The sequence below is a fragment of the Balaenoptera acutorostrata genome, chromosome 7 (genome assembly GCF_949987535.1).
Source record: "Balaenoptera acutorostrata chromosome 7, mBalAcu1.1, whole genome shotgun sequence".
Classification (NCBI taxonomy): domain Eukaryota; kingdom Metazoa; phylum Chordata; class Mammalia; order Artiodactyla; family Balaenopteridae; genus Balaenoptera; species Balaenoptera acutorostrata.
The window spans coordinates 107652129-107668946 of record NC_080070.1 but is presented as its reverse complement, the minus strand read 5'-3'; the positions used below and the strand labels follow the sequence as shown (position 1 = coordinate 107668946).

The 16818-nt window shown below is 38.7% G+C and overlaps 1 protein-coding gene across 3 annotated transcripts in view; it reads right to left on the bottom strand.

The window, feature by feature from the left end:
* The window catches only part of HECW1 (HECT, C2 and WW domain containing E3 ubiquitin protein ligase 1), a 314499-nt gene that overhangs the window by 153203 nt on the left and 144478 nt on the right, over positions 1–16818 (bottom strand). For all 3 annotated transcript variants that reach the window (XM_007187728.3, XM_057549480.1, XM_057549481.1), the window contains one exon: positions 8302–8471. In XM_007187728.3, the coding sequence (XP_007187790.2) occupies positions 8302–8471 (170 nt within the window). The remainder of the gene's footprint in view (positions 1–8301; positions 8472–16818) is intronic.

The window sequence follows — 16818 nt, the reverse complement described above, 5'->3', positions numbered from 1 at the left end:
GAATACCAAGTGTTTATGAGGAAGCAGAGCAACCAGAACTCTCAAACACTGCTGGTGGGAATGTGAATTGGTGCAATCACAATGAAAAACTTTTTGGCAAGTTTTCACCTACCAAAATGATCCAACCACTCCACCCTTAGGTATTTCCTGAGAGAAAGACTGTACCTGCACGTTCACAGCAGCTTTGTTCACAGTAGTCAATATCTGTAAACAATCTGAATGTCCATTAACAGGTGAGTGGATAAACAATATGTGGCAGAGCCATATAACTGAATGGTACTCAGCAGTAAAAGGAACAAACTACTGATGTATGCAACAGCATAGATGAATACAAAAACATTATCCTGAGCAAAAGCAGCCAGAAAGAAAAGAATGTATACTGTAGGATTCCATTCATATAAAATGCAAACTAATCTATTATGATAAAAGAAATAGTTCAGAATTTGACAGTGGCCAGGAATGAAATCAGGGAGGAACTGTGAAACGGTACCAGTAATCTTTTGGGAGCGATGGAAATGTTCTGTGTCTTTAATGTGGTGTGGTTTCACGGGCATCTAAAATTGTCAAAGCTCATCAAATTGTTTTGAATGAATACATTTTTTTTCACTTGTATGTAATTAATTGTATTTGTTATATAAGTTATCTCCTAATAAAGATAATAAAGATAAAAATAATCATGAAAGGCGTATTAGAGACAAAAAAAAACTACAATTGAAAAATCAAAAAAACAATGCCAAAGCCTGCGTCTGTGCACTTTTTTCCTATTTGCAGTTATATACTTAAGAAAAAAATTCTGATACTCGTAATTACCAATAACAGGAAGATTGCTGTTGTTTTTTTTTAAGAGAATGAAATGTTTACCATTATGGTATCAATAGTTTTTAAGCACATTCTCCATATGTGATTTTCCTTACTGGGTATCATTTGGCACATTTGCTGTGGGGAGCATACAGCTTGGTGACTTTGAACAAAAAATCAATAGCAGTGATCTGGAAGGGCAGATCTGGTTGAAGTCCTAAGCAGTTATTATTCCAGATACTGGAGGGGAGTTCATGAACTAGAAATTAGGTGAACTTCCGGTAACGTTGGCACACTTTTGTGAACAAGTTTTGTGTCTAATTGCTTCCTGGGTGTTTTACCATTGGCAGATTTGTGGGAAGTGTGCCTGTTATAAACCATAGCATAGACAACTAGTTACTCCCTTTTTTGTTCAGCTGGAGTTCAGCAAATGATGAGTTCACTGGTGCCAGAGAGAAACTGCTACATCGATTGATGTTTTTTTAGTATTTGTATTCTTGGAATAAACACAATTTGGTAAAGTATTAGCCTTTTTATATTCCTGGATTCAGTTAGCCAATGTTTTATTTAGGATAACTGCACAGATTTTCATGAGAGAGCATGGACTGTAATTTGCATTTTTTGTATTGACCTTGTCAGATTTTGGTATCAAAGTTTTGTTGGTCTTATGAAACAAGCTGACCTCTTAAAACAATTTTCTTTTCTTTGGAAGAATTTCTACGAGATCATTGTTATTTCATTAAATGTTTGGGAGAATTCAATAGTGACAATCCTTGTCCTAGGAATTTCCTTGTAGAAACGTTTTAAATTACATACTAAATTTCCTTAAGAGATAAAAGACTACTCAGCATTTCTGTTTATTCTTGAATCAGTTTAGTAAGATATGTTGCTCTAGGAATTTTCCATTCAAATTTATTAGCATAAATGTTATAATATTCTCTTATCTTTTTAATAAATATAAGCACACATTTTGATTTTTATTAATTTTCTGTTATGCATTTGTTTTCTAATTCAGTGATTTTTGCATTTATCTTCATTATACTAGTATAGTTCCCTCTGTTCTTTTTGTTTGATTTGCTCTTAATTTTGTAGCTTATTCAGATGGAAACTCAGAACACTGAAATTCAGCTATTCTTTTCTAATTTAGCTGCATCCCACAAGTTTAGATATGTCATATACTCATTGTTATTTAGCTCAAAATATTTTCTAGTTTTTGTTGTGATTTCTTCTTTGAGTCAGATTTTTAAGGAGTTTTTCCTGCTTAATTTGCAAGATAGGGCATTTTATAGTTACCGTTTTATTGTTTATGTCTAGCTTTTTAAGTTTAAAAACACATAAAAAGTATTTAAAATCTATGTCTAATAACTCCAATAATAAACTTCCATGTGTCTGTTTTTATTGTTAGTGGGGTCAGATTATTTTATTTAATCAGGGACTGACTGAGTTGTCTGAGCTGTCTTAAAGTTTTCTACCATAGCTTGGCCCGGATCCTGTACTTAGCTAGCCAGGGGTCCACGTGAGAATCTGGGGTTTTCTAGGCCACCTCCTCCCTGGAGGATCCAGAACTCCTGGTTTGCCTTTTCAGTGCTGTGAGATTACAGCAAACTCCTCTTCGACCTTCAGTAGCTTTTTGCCTACTTTCTTATCCCTCTTCTAAAAAGTAGTAGCAGAAAGCTGGCTCACTTGCAATTCCTTTCTCTCCAGGGGCCTGACTGCATGAGTTCTGGTTGTTTAAACCATGCTCAGATGTCATCACCATTTTTTAAGTTTTGCATTTTATCTGGCTTTTCGAGGTGTTTTTGTGTTAGTGTACCAACATGCTGCTCCATGAGAGCCAGAAGCGAAACCGACTGCTTTCATCTTAGCCTCTTTATAATCCGATCCACACATAGCAGCAGGACCATTTTTATAAAATGTTAATCAGTGTGATGCTTCCCTGCTCCAATGGCTTCTTACCACATTTACAATAAAATCCCAACCACTTTCCAGAATTTACAAGATGCTGGTCCCTGACTCTCTCCAACTTTGTCTTAGACCCCACCCCATCCCTTCCGCACTTGCCATCCTCCAGCCACCCTGACCTTCCTGCTTAGACATCCAAACTCGTTATATGTAGGACTTCACACTGGCTGCTTCCTCTGTCTGAAATGCACAACCGGCCAGGTCTTTGTATGTCTGGCTTCTCAGTTCACATGACAGCAACACAGAAAGGCCTTCTTGGACCACCGCTATCTAAGGCAGCTCTTTTCCGTCAAACACATCATATTATGATGTGGTGGTTCCTTCCTGTTACTTGTCTTCCATTGAAATTATCTTGTTATTTATTTTGTTTTGCTTTTCTCACATTAATGTAAGTTCCACAAGGCCAGGCCTTATCTACCTAATCTTCTAATCTTATGACCAGACTGGAGTAGCGGATAGTGCATGTATGGGGATTAATCCACCCAGCTTTGAGGGCAGAGACAGGGAGAATGGAGTAGAGATTACTATACACCAGGGCCCCAGGCCTGATTTTAATATTTGCTCGATCTGCTTGATGTTTCTGAGACTCTGCTTTTAGGAGTTCCCTGTTTTATTCAGAGGTACAAACATACAGTCTACATAAGCACTCTGAACAGATAACCCGAGACACTTTAGTTGCTGCTGTTTCTGTTTAACTTCTCTGTGAAGCTATAATCTTATAAATGCTCATTATATCCATACTGGAAAGTAAACAGACCTAAAAATCAAGGACAGTGTTCCAGGAGTGAAAACAGTTTCTAATCACAGTAATAAAAAAGAGGAGATAAATCAATCACCATGGAAGTCTTCTTTTTAATTTCTTTAGTTTGTATTATGTCTAACATGTATTTCTCTCAATTTTCCCTCCTCATTTAAAACTTCTGACAGTAACTTTATTTTTTCTCAGATTTATCATGTTTTAATTAGCAAAAATATGTTTCCAGTTTGAACTTGAATAAATTTGAAAAAAACCATTGTAAGACTTTAATGCAACATTAATCAAAGAAATAAATTGAGCATTTAAACTACACATTAAAGGGTATTCTTGCTGTTAAGTGCAGGCAACTTCAATTATTTCTCACTGAACATCCTTGGTATGTTAATCAACAAATACGGAAAGTAGGACGGTTTAGTTCTCATTTACCTTCTTGCATACAGATTTAAAGACTTGCATGAAATCTTGCAGGAACAGGGAATCTTCATTTCACTCACTACGGTGCAATGTGAGACCCCAGAAGCCAACATTAGCTTCCATTTGTAAGGAATCAGGAAACCACGCCAGATATGCGTGATTGAAATAAGCCCAGCCCAGTTGCCATCTCTTATCTGAGAACACCACAAGCTCCACCCACATGACATTTCTGAACAGTCCCTTAAGTGTCTGTGGATGCCTTGGTACCTTTGCACATGTTCCATCCACCTGGAATGCCCTCCCCCTCCCCCCAAATATCCTGCCACTTGTCAAGACCCAAGTCCAAGAGCACACCCTCTGTGAGATCTTCCCTCAGTGCTTCGCAGCATTCTGTCCACACCTTGATTAGGACATTTATTTCATTGTATTTTCTCCTTCCACTAGCCTGCAGGGTCTTATCTATCAATCATTTTTGTGTCCTTCCTGCCGCTTCGACTTCTACTACAGAGTACATGCACAATAAATATTTCTTAAATGAATGAATAATCAGCCATGAGAACTTCACCTTGCTTTCCCCCATTTAAAAAAAAATTCATTTATCCTTCAAACTTATCCTCCAGAAGGAGGGGCTCATATGATTAGCTGGAAAGACCAATTTAAGCTTTTGATAACTGCCTTTGGCCTTATCACTCAATGCTGTCAATTTTAACTGATTTTTTTTTAACCTGAAATAAGAGGAGGTATAACGATCATTTTGAGTATCTGATATAAGCTATGGATACTTTCTCCAGAATTTATTCACAACCACCTGTGCACAAAACTGATCAGTATCAGGCTCTGAACTGGTTCAAATTCTGGTTCTGCCATTTACCAGCTGTGTGACCTTGGGAAATTCACTGAACTTCTCTGTGCCTTGGTTTCCTCATCTTTCAATGGGGATAGTAACAGTACATATTTCATAGGGTTGTTGTGAGGATGAAATGAGTTAATTATATAAAATGTTTCGAACACTGCTTGGCATAGTAATCCCTATAGAACCTAGTAGTATTAGGTCCAGGAACTGGAGGTATCAAGATAAATTGGATGTGATTCCTTTCCTTGAAGAGCTCAAAGTCTCGTGAGGAAGACAACTGTGCAAATAGAAGACACTATGTAGAGGTCTGGACAAAGGAGCAAAGAGGAGGAAGCACTTTCCTTCTGAGGCCTGGGATGGGGCGCCAGGTAGGAGGTGGTATTTTAGCTGAGAATTGATGGATGAGCAGGAATCTCTGGTTGGATTAGTTGAGGAGGTACAATTTAGGTAGATACAAGCAAAGACACAATTTATGAGGCCATGTGAAAGCACAAGGGGCACTGGGGGACAGCAGTTACTGAGAGTGGCCTTAGTGTAACGTTGGAGGTAAAAGGTGCTGGAGAGTAAAGCCGAAGCACACTGCAGACACTATAAACTGGTTTATTCAACATCTATGTTCAACTGTCTAGTCCCCAGCCCTCCCGACTAGAGAGTCAGGGAAGCGAAACACTAGATTTTCCCAACCAGGTGAGCTCCTGTGATAGGTAATAGGGCTTCTCTTACAGGACAGTAATTCAAAGCCTTTCAAGGAGAAAGCTTCTTTGGCCTTTTTGCTTTCTTCCTACCTGGAACTTGGGTTTGAGGCTTTAAGACAGGAAGATGAGAGCCACCTGCTAAGGTGCAGTGGCAAGACCCAGAGAGCTTGGGTCCCTGGTGGCCGTGCTCAGTAGCTGTACTGCCTGGACCACCTCCTCCTGGACTTCCGGTTTGTGAGAAATATCACAGCTGACCAGGCTTCCTCTGGCTTAGAGCCTGAGACATCCCTAACTGACACAAGTGGTGAGCAATGCTGGGTCGCTGAGGACTCGAATGTTCTGCCCAGGGGCTGAGACCCCCACATTTGAGCTCTGGGCAGTGTAAGCTAATTTAGGGGTTTGAAAATACAGCTTTGCAATCACGCAAACCACGCTGTGTTGTTTTGTTTTTTTTTCCTCAACCCCACACCCCTTCTTTTTTTTTTTTTTAACATCTCTATTGGAGTATAATTGCTTTACAATGGTGTGTTAGTTTCTGCTTTATAACAAAGTGAATCAGTTATACACATACATATGTTCCCATATCTCTTCCCTCTTGCGTCTCCCTCCCTCCCACCCTCCCTATCCCACCCCTCTAGGTGGTCACAGAGCACCAAGCTGATCTCCCTGTGCTATGCGGCTGCTTCCCACTAGCTATCTGATTTACGTTTGGTAGACAGCTCAGCCAGTTACTTGCTGTTTAACTTGAGAAATCAGTTATCCTCAGTCTGAGCCTTGTCAGGGAGACATGTGGTGAAACTTATCTTAGGATGCCGACCTTCCCCACAGCACACTGGAAAGAACGAGGAGGTCAAGAGCAGAGGAAGAGTGAGAGTTGGCCTGTGTCCTTGCAGAGCAAAGTATATCTGAACTAAAGATTCGGAAATAATTTCAGAACTTAAAGTGAATTCTAGTTGACATTTTTAGCCAAAACATATTCTGATGGTGCTGGATTTTATAAATGTTCTTTGAGACTTATAATACCTTTATGACTAAATGTCTTAGTACAAGCTGCTCTAAAGTTCTTTAGAAGAGAGAGGCTTGTTTTTTGTTTTTTGTTTTTCCATGTGCTATAAATTCCTGTGGCATCTTGTATTATCTCCAGGAATGGAGTGAGGAGTCCATAAATAATTGGCGAGAACAGCCGGGACTGAAGAAACAAATAATTTGAGATTCATGATTCCATGCTAGCGGTCCTGTGGGTGCTTTAGAGTCTGTTGATAACCAGAGTAGTAAGAAGTTCAAATACAACTCTATTTCCCTGACGGCCACTTAAAAGCTCTAATGTTGATCTTCTGTAAAACCTGGGTCAGGCTAAATTAAGCCTAGGAAGTAGGTGGTATAATTTAAGAGACAATGAAAAAGCTTTGGCCCCAAATATCTACACTTTCTTGTCAAGGATGCTTGGAAGTTCTGCATCAGAGATGATCTACTTTGAAGAATAAAGGAAGGAGCCCTGCCCAAAGCGAGTGCCCAGGGTAGTAGTAACACATTTCCATCAGTACCAGCCTGATGAGGATAATCTGATGCTCAGATTAAGGATAACTGATTTCTCAAAGTTATACAACTGGCCGAGCTGGGATTTGAACCAAGGTCTGTGTGACTGCAAATCTGTACTTTTAACCCCTACATTATATACTGTGGCATTTCCATGCCCTAAGCCCCGCTGTCTCCCAAGCCATGCAGTTTGCAGGTTATACCCTCAAGCTAAAGCAGGGAGCTAGGCAGTCAGTGGGTGTGACAACTTTCTGCTGATTCTCTAGGACAGGACTTAGTCACTGAGAGGCTGACCCTGATGAGGCTTTGTTGAGGAACCTCCTAGCTCCCAGCTGGTGGTGCAGACACAGGTAGGAGAGGAGAAGGGCCTGGATCAGATAAAACAAAGTATCTGAAACTCCAGCAAGTTGCCTAGCACTGTGTAAACCAGGAAGATGGCATGAACAATCAGCCTCCGTGTCTATTTAAATCAAACAATATGCAACCCCATATCTTAGTGTTATTTTAAGGCTTATTGATTTACCTGTCCTAGGAAACCTGACAGTTTCAGAATCTCTGGAACTGGTCCAGAGGGACACAATTCAAATTTGGCACTCTTGCTTAAGGACCACATGCGTGGGAAGAATGAGAATGCTTGGATTAAAACACATCACTTCCTTCTCCTGTCCTGCTTTCAGGTGCAAGCTCAGAATCAGAGCGAGAGGCTATTACAGTTGTCCCTCGGTATGTTGGGGGACTTGTTCCAGTACCCGCTGAGGACACCAAGATCCATGGATGCTCAAGTCCCCTTACATAAAATGGCATAGAATTTGCATATAACCTACACACACCCTCCTGTATGCTTTACGTTATCTCCAGATTACTTACAATATCAAATACAGTGTAAATGCTATGTAAATAGTTGCAAATACAATGTAATGTTAGGTAAATAGTGCCTGTGTGCAGCAAATTCAAGTTTTGCTTTCTGGAATTTTTTTTTTCCCCCAAATATTTTCCATCCAAGGTTGGTTGAATCCCTACCTGCAGAACCTGCAGATACAGAAGGCTGACTGTGTATGGCGACTGAGTGTAGCTGCAATGAATAGTTTCATGGTCCCGCGCTGTGAGACTAATCAAGATCTCTAGGAGTTGTAATCCAAAGAGAACATGGTGACTTTCCAGGACCAAGAGAACCATGAACTTAGCAGCAGAGTTTGGGGCTCCAAGGAGGGAGGGAGTAGCATGTGGGCTTCAGGGTCAATCGTTTTGTTGTCCCTTAAGCTCCTTTTCAGGGCCCGGGCACTCACCTCGGCCTGCCAGATGGGGTTCACGGTGTTGCCGATGATCTTGGATCGCCTCTCCTGTCCGTGGTGTGGGAGGGCAGGGAAGATGCTATGCTTCCCAGGCTGAATGGAAATCTTCAGGTAAGGGTCTGGGTTGAAAAACATCCCTTTCTTCAACCCCATGGCCTGGAAATCTATCAAACAGAGGATATTTTAATTTCATGTGTTTTGGCAAGGTTAAAGATTATATTAGGCCTCACACAAGGAGAAGAGTCCATCTGAAACATGTAAAAAGTTTTTCAATCTTTAGACCATTTTCCACCTCATTACAAATATAGACTGATATGTCTCCAGAACCCATTACATGGAACGTTTACTGATTTAAATGAACATTTACTTATTAAATTGTTTTGGTTAAGAAGTGCCTGTAATAAGACTGGCATTGTGGTCACTATGCTTTTCAAGAGAGGACCATTGACCCCTAGTGGTCTGGGCTTCTGGCGTTCCTCAGGCAGGTTGGGGTGAGGGGCTGAGGGTCACCTCAGGAAACCTCGTGCACACTGAGGGAGGAAATCCAACTTGGAAAATTCAGTGGGTCCAGGTGAATTTTATTTTATTTTTGGCTGTGTTGGGTCTTTGTTGCAGTGTGCGGGCTTCTCATTGCGTTGGCTTCTCTTGTTGCAGAGCACGGGCTCTAGGCACACGGGCTCAGTAGTTGTGGTGCACGGGCTTAGTTGCTCCGCGGCATGTGGGACCTTCCCAGACCAGGGCTCGAACCCGTGTCCCTTGCATTGGCAGGCGAATTCTTAACCACTGCGCCACGAGGGAAGCAGGAACCACTTCCTCAAAGTGAAGACAGAAAAACAAGGGCTCTAGGCTCACAGTAAATATGATTTTCACTGAGTAAGGAGACAGTGCATCAGAAGAAATAAAGAGAAAGGCGAGGATTAAAAGAGCAAAGAGCACGGACATTGGAGGAAAGGAAAAAACATGGCCTCCATGGAGCTAATGCACATCAGTGAGGAGGGTTCTGAGGAGAGACCATGTGGTCAGGAGGGAAGGCTTTGACAACTGAGCCGTTCCATGTAATTGAAAAGGTCTGATCATGTACAATTTCATGCTCTGTGTTGGGCGGGGGGAGAGAGAGAGAGAGGTCATTTGTGATAATGGTTTATGGCTGTTCTGAGATAATTTGAAATCATCTTATATTTATTAGAAATATATGATATCAAAAAATATAATTAAAAATTTTCTATTATCAAAGTATTTTCCTCCAAAAATTGTTCATATTTATATATAAGTGAAAGAAACAGGTAAAAATACATCGAACTGATTCTCAAGTATGGTGTAAGTCGTGAGGTGTTGGAGGAATTTGTTACCGATCAAAAAAGTACAGAAGTTTTCATGTGCATTTACTTAAATGTTATTTTGAGTTGATTCAAGGATGTCTCCATAATGAAATTATTCTTACTCTCTTGCATTATAATATACTGCCATGAGGCGGAATAAAGGTTAGAAAGTACAAACATCACAGAAATTTGCAAAACCCACGCTACACCCATGGGAATGTGTGCAGAAAAGAAGTAACAAAGCAGCCCGAGACTTCTCTCCTTCGAAAGGTCTGTTTCTGAGGTTGGTCCTTGGCTAGGGTCTGGGAACTTGGATCTCAGGAGGGTTCCCACATCTCAGAATTGATAAGAGTGGCTCTCTGTGCCTCAAGTGTCTGTGCAAACTACGTGGTTTATGCTGAACACCTGCTTTTCTTCTGGGAGTCTGGAATTTTGGTAGGTGCTAGGAGCAATTTGGCCGTATGACCAGCCCCCAATCAAAACCTTGGGCTCTTGAGTCTGTAATGAACTTCCCTGGTATATAGTATTTCATAGTATTTCACAACCTGTTGCTGGGAGAAATAAACCCAAGCTGTGTGACTCCAGTGAGAGAGGACTTGCGGAAACTTGTGCCTGGTTTCCTCCAAACTTCATCCCAGGCACCTTTTTCCTTCACAATTTGCTTTGTATCTTTTCAATGTAATTGATTACATTGATTATAGTCAATGTAATTGACTACTGATTATAGTCATGAGTATGACTACATGCTGAGTTCTCCCAGTGAATCATCAAATCTGGGGGTGGTGTTGGGGAATATGGCCCAGAGTGTGACAGACATATAGATTTATCCATCATAAAATAATGACTATCATCACCTTCATCACCTCTACCACTACTGCCTGCCATTTACTGATTAGCTACTAAATTCTGGGGACCATTCTATGCCCTTCAAATACATTATCTGATTTAATCCTAACCACAAACTCTACAAGATAGTTATTACATCCCTAATTTGAGGAAGAGAAAATAGATGTTTCTGAGTTAAGTAACCTGACCAGGTCTTCAGAGTTGGTCAATGTCAGGAATGAAATTTGAACCTGCTTTTTTGATTCCAAAGTCTGTGTTTTTAACCATTATGTGATATTACCTTTTTATAAAAATGACAACTTTGGCATAGGTCAAATTCTCAAGCATAAACGGGTCTTTTTAAAACATTCTCTTCCATCAAACAACTTGTCTAGATCTGCATAATGTCTTTATCATACGTCTGATACCTGATAAGTCTAGTTACTCTTTATTGTTCTTGCTTTTTTCCAAAAGAAAACATCTTTCTTTACCAGTCACACATTTATTCTTCCGGATTAATCTTTTAATTTTTTAATCAGCTCCCCTCCAAAAAATTGAGATTTTGATTGGAATTGCACTGAATCTATAGATTAATTTTGGGAGAAATGGTAACTTTACAATACTTCCTATTCAAGAACATATGTTTCTTCATTTTTTCATGCCTCCTTTCATGCCCTTCAGTGAGCTTTTATAGTTTAAGTTCAATTTGTATACTTATAAAAATATATGTTTCATGGAGTAAAAACGTTTGAAACCTGCTGCAATAAGGAGTTAATTAGGAGTTAAAAGAGCATTCGGCTGGGAGTCAGTATATCCAGATTTTAGTTCTGGAACACTCTCTATTGAGCTTTGTAACTTTAGAAAACAACTTCTTCAGGTCTCAATTTCTTCAACTATGAGATTGTTGGAATGGATGTCTGTAAGAACACAGAGTTTTGTGATTTTCCAACAGTAAATGATACATAAATGGGAAAATACTTAATTTTCCCCCATTTTTTCCTGCATTAGTTTTTTGTTCTGATGATAAACATGATGCCTACTGTAACTTTTTTAAATATAGAAGGAAAAGAAACAGAATTTTAAAATTATTTCAAATTGCACTGTGTAGTGGCAACCACTGCTAGACTTCTTCTTTATGGCCTTTCAGTAATTTTCTTTGCATAGTTGTGACCACACTATATATACAAACTTGTACCCTAAATTTTTTCTTTTGCCTGGATTATATCATAAGGATGTCCCATGTCTTTTAGAACATTTTGTATACATAATTCTTAAACAGTATATAGTATTTCATTATTTGGCTCTGTGGTAATTTTGAATATTTAAATTGTCTCCAATACTTGTGAAAAAAATCTGTATTTGCCTTTATGATTTTTAAGGTTGTAGTGTTAATTCATTGAAAATTAAAGGGATAGTAGTTACACAGGAAATTTATTACCACCAAGGAGTGGTAAAAACTGAATATATAAACAGATTTGAGAAGTAAAGCATTTGCATCAACAGTCTTGCTTTGACATGTCTACTCTACTCTGGAAAATTTCCAGAGGAGACAATTCCATGATCTATCTTTCTGGTTATTTCTCGTTTTAAATTCTAAAAAGAAAAGCAGTCCAATTATATGCAATATCTCCAGTTCTTGAGTTTTCTTAAATTTATCTCTCTGTATGCTGGCGTGGATGTTCACATATTACTTTCAGATAAGATGCAAGGGTGAAGTTCTTTGAGTCCTAGCAATCCTGAGAATGTGTTTCTCTTGCCTTCTTACATAAATGACAACCTGGTGGGCACAGAAATCTTTGGCTAAAACATGCTACCCTTAAAACTCTTAGCCTTTGTTTCATGATTTTAGCATTCTGTATGATAAGAAGACAAGTCTGAGATTAACATGAGGTTTATTCTTTGGTAAGTATCATGCGTTTTCCACTCAGATGTCTACTGTGTCTGCATTAGAAAATTAGAAAAAAATTGGCATTTGTCTAGATGTTGGTCTCTGTACATACATTTTTTTCCTTAGAACCTTATAATCTAATTTAAAGATTCAAGATCACATTCAACTCAAGAAACCTTTCTCCTATTATTTCCTTTCAATTTGTTCTGATCATTTCATCAAAAACATTAAATATCTATGTATTGGCTCTGTATATGTCATCCATCTTTTTACTTCCTTATCCTTTTTAGGTCTGACCCTTCTTCTATGTTTTCTAGGAGAGAATCTCAAGTCAGTCTACCGTATCTTACTATTTTTCTTCATCCTAGACCTCTTACTTAATAGGTCCTGTACTTTCCTGTATTTTATAGTCTACAAGCAGACGAGTGATAAATCCCTTATTTCTCTTGAACAGATATTTGCCAACAAAATACTTGTCTTTTTTCTCTTGAGTGTTATGTCCTTCAACTTTTTTTTTTTTTTAAGGTAGAATCTATTCCCCACACATTCTTCAAGTCACAATGTCTGTTCTTTATCCATGAGTAGGTTGTGTACCCCTGGTATTATCCATCTTTATTTAGTTTGGTTGTCCAACGAGCTGCTGTTGGAATTCTCGTCCCTACTTTTACACCTGGAGGTGACCAGCATCTAGTCAACTTTTTGATACTTTGTGGGCTTTGCTTAGCTGTAGATTTGATGATCTTTTTATCTCATCTTTCTTTGAGGCATGGAATTTATTATGCTACTTTAAGCAGTATTTACTTTTATTTTTCCTTGACAGACGTAGTGAATTAAACATATACATATTCAACTACTAAGTATTATATTTCCACGACCATTCCAGGCTTGCTTCTTTAGTCGCTAATTTTACATCTCCAGTCACATTTCATTGCTGGCAATTTTTTCCTTGAGATAAGTGTAAGAAAAATGATATATTGGGGGCTGTAGGAGATGAGTCCATCCTGATCACCTTATAAAGTAGCTTTTTGTACCAAGCTGGTGGTGGTGGTGGTGGGGGGGCATGGTTTCCTTTCCTGTGGTGAGTGTGTGAGCCCATGTCTACATGGTAGAGCCAAAATGGGAACCAGTGAATGGATATTTCGTCTCCTTCCCCAGCCCCATGCTGTCCATCCTGTATGGCATCCCTCTTAGGCTTTAGGATTTTAGTGAGCTTTGGTTAGTGAAAATTCTTCATTTCTGGCAGACAGTAGAGTAGTTTTCCTGGGTTTCTACTGCTTCTGAAGGTTTGTACAAATAATTGTTATCAAGCATTTCAATGGGAACATAAGAATAACAAATCAGGAGTTGTTAGTTTTCTGTCCTAGTAATACAAAAGTATTGAGTTTCTTCTTTTTTCTTTTCTTTTTAAACCTAGACAGACACATGCTAATGTTGTCAATGGGTTTCTTTTAAGACTTAATTTTTTAGAGTAGCTGTAGATTCATAGCAAAATTAAAAGGAAGTACAGAGATTTTCCCATATACTGCCTGCCCACACATGCATCGCCTCCCCCATTATCAACATCCCCTACCGGAGTGATACATTGGTTATAACTGATGAGCCTACATCGACACATCATAATCACAGTTGAGAGATACTTTACTTCTTTTCCCAAAATCCATCGTTTACGTTACAATTCACTCTTGGCATTGTACACTATCTGGGCATTGACAAATGCATTATGACATGTATCCATAATTACTATATCATACAGAGTATTTTCACTGCCCTAAAAATCCTCTGTTCCCTGCCTATTCATCTCTCCTTCCCCTATCTCCCAGCAACCACTGATCTTTTTATCATCTCCATAGTTTTACCTTTTCCAGAGTGTGATATAGTTGAAATCATACAGTACGCAGCCTTTGCAGATTGGCTTTTTTCAATGAGTAATATGCGTTCAAGATTCCTCCATGTCTTTTCATGGCCTGATAGCTCATTTCTTTTTAGCACCGAATAATATTCCATTATCTGAATGTACCATGGTTTATTTATCCATTTAGCTACTGAAAGACATCTTGATGGCTTCCAAGTTTTGGCAATCATAAATAAAGCTGCTATAAACATCTGTGTTAGGTTTTTGTATGAAAATTACTCCATTTGGGTAATTTCCAAGGAATGTGATCATGGGGTCATGCGGTAAGAGAATGTTTAGTTTTGAAAGAAACTACCAAACCGTGTTCCAGAGTGTCTGTGCCACTTTGCATTCCTACCAGCAATAACTGTGAGTTCCTTTTGCTCCACGTCCTCACCAGCATTTGGTGCTTTCAGTGTTCTGGATTTTAGCTATTCCAATAGGTACATAGCTGGTATCCAGTTGTTGTTTTAATTTGCATTTCCCTAATGGCATATGATGTGGAGTACCGTTTCATATGATTACTTGCCATCTGTATAGCTTCTTTGGTGAGATGTCTGACAAGATCATAAGATCTTTGGCCCATTTTTCAACTGGGTTGTTTGTTTTCATATTGTTGAGCTTTAAGAGTTCTTTGTATATTTTGGATTAACTGTCCTTTATCAGATGTGTCTTTTGCAAATATTTTCTCTGAGTCTGTGGCTTGTCTTCTCATTCCCTTGACATTGTCTTTTGCAGAACAGAAGTTTTTAATTTTAATGAAGTCCATCTTATCAATTTTTTTTCATGCATTATGTCGTTGGTGTTGTATCTAAAAAGGCACCATGCTACCCAAGGTCATCTAGGTTTTCTCCTATGTTATCTTCTAGGAGTTTTATAGTTTTGTGTTTTACATTTAGGTCTATGATCCATTTTGAGTTAATTTTTGTGAAGGGTATAAGGTCTGTGTCTAGATTCATTTTTTTTTGCATGTGGATGTCCAGTTGTTCCAGCACCATTTATGGAAGGGACTATTTTGCTCAACTGTATTGTCTCTGCTCATATTCCAAAGATCAGCTGACTATATGGGGGTCTATTTCTGGGCTCTCTAGTCTATTTCATTTATCTATTTTTCTGTTTTTTTCTTTTATTCACCAGTACCACACTGTCTTGATTACTGCAGCTTTATAGTAAGTCTTGAAGTTGTGTAGCATCCGTCCTCCAACTTTGATATTCTCCTTCAACATTGTGTTGGCTATTCTGGGTCTTTTGCCTCTCATTATAAATTTTAGAATCAGTTTGTCAGAATTCACAAAATGACTTGCTGGAGTTTTGATTGGGATTGCATTGATTCTATAGATTAGTTTGGGAAGACCTGACATCTTTACAATATTAAGTCTTCCCATCCAAGAACATGGAATATATCTCCATTTATTTCGTTCTTCTTTGATTTAATTCATTAGAGTTTTGTAGTTTTCCCTATAAACATCTTGAACATATCAACATTTTGTTAGATTTATACCTAAGTATTTCATTTTGGGAGGTGCTAATGTAAATGGTATTGCGTTTTTAACTTAAATTCCATTTGTTCATTGCTGGTATATAGGAAAGAGACTGACTTTTTGTGTATTAACCTTGTTATTATCACTTATCAATGGATCTTTAGACACACGTTTGCTTTACTGGGGGCTCACTTAGACATGGAAAGCCTCAGTTGACCGTCCATCTCCCAAGGACACTCATGAACTTCATTTCTGTGATCTCAGATCTCTGATATTTATGGCCTACAATATTTGTTGGTCTGATAATAAGCTAAGCAATAGTTTTCAAACTGTGCTGAACAGTTCTGTGCCCTACAGCTTCATGCCATTGTATCTTCGCAAAGACCACTTAGGGTGAAATTGAGTGCATGGGGCTCTGAACTCTGTATATCATTTTAGCCAGAGCAACTCAGTTTTTCTTTATATTTTTAATTTTGAAATTATTTTAGATTCAAAGAAGAGTCTACCCAGTTTCCCTTACTGTTAACAGGTTACGGAACTATGGTACATGATGAAAACTAAAAAATTAACTAAATTACTCTTAACTATTAACTAATTATGATTAACTAAATGACAGGTTTTTTTTGGATTTCACTAATCTTTCCACAAGTGTACTTTTTTGAGCAGCTCAGTTTTTTTTTTTTTTAACATCTTTATTGGAGTATAATTGCTTTACAATGGTGTGTTAGTTTCTGCTTTATAACAAAATGAATCAGTTATACATACACATATGTTCCCATATCTCTTCCCTCTTGCGTCTCCCTCCCTCCCACCCTCCCTATCCCACCCCTCTAGGTGGTCACAAAGCACCAAGCTGATCTCCCTGTGCTATGCAGCTGCTTCCCACTAGCTATTTTACGTTTGGTAGTGTATATATGTCCATGCCACTCTCTCACCCTGTCACATCTCACCCCTCCCCCTCCCCATATCCTCAAGTCCACTCTCTAGTAGGTCTGTGTCTTTATTCCCGTCTTGCCCCTAGGTTCTTCATGACCTTTTTTCTTTCTTTTTTTTTCTTAGATTCCATATACATGTGCTAGCATACGGTATTTGTTTTTCTCTTTCTGA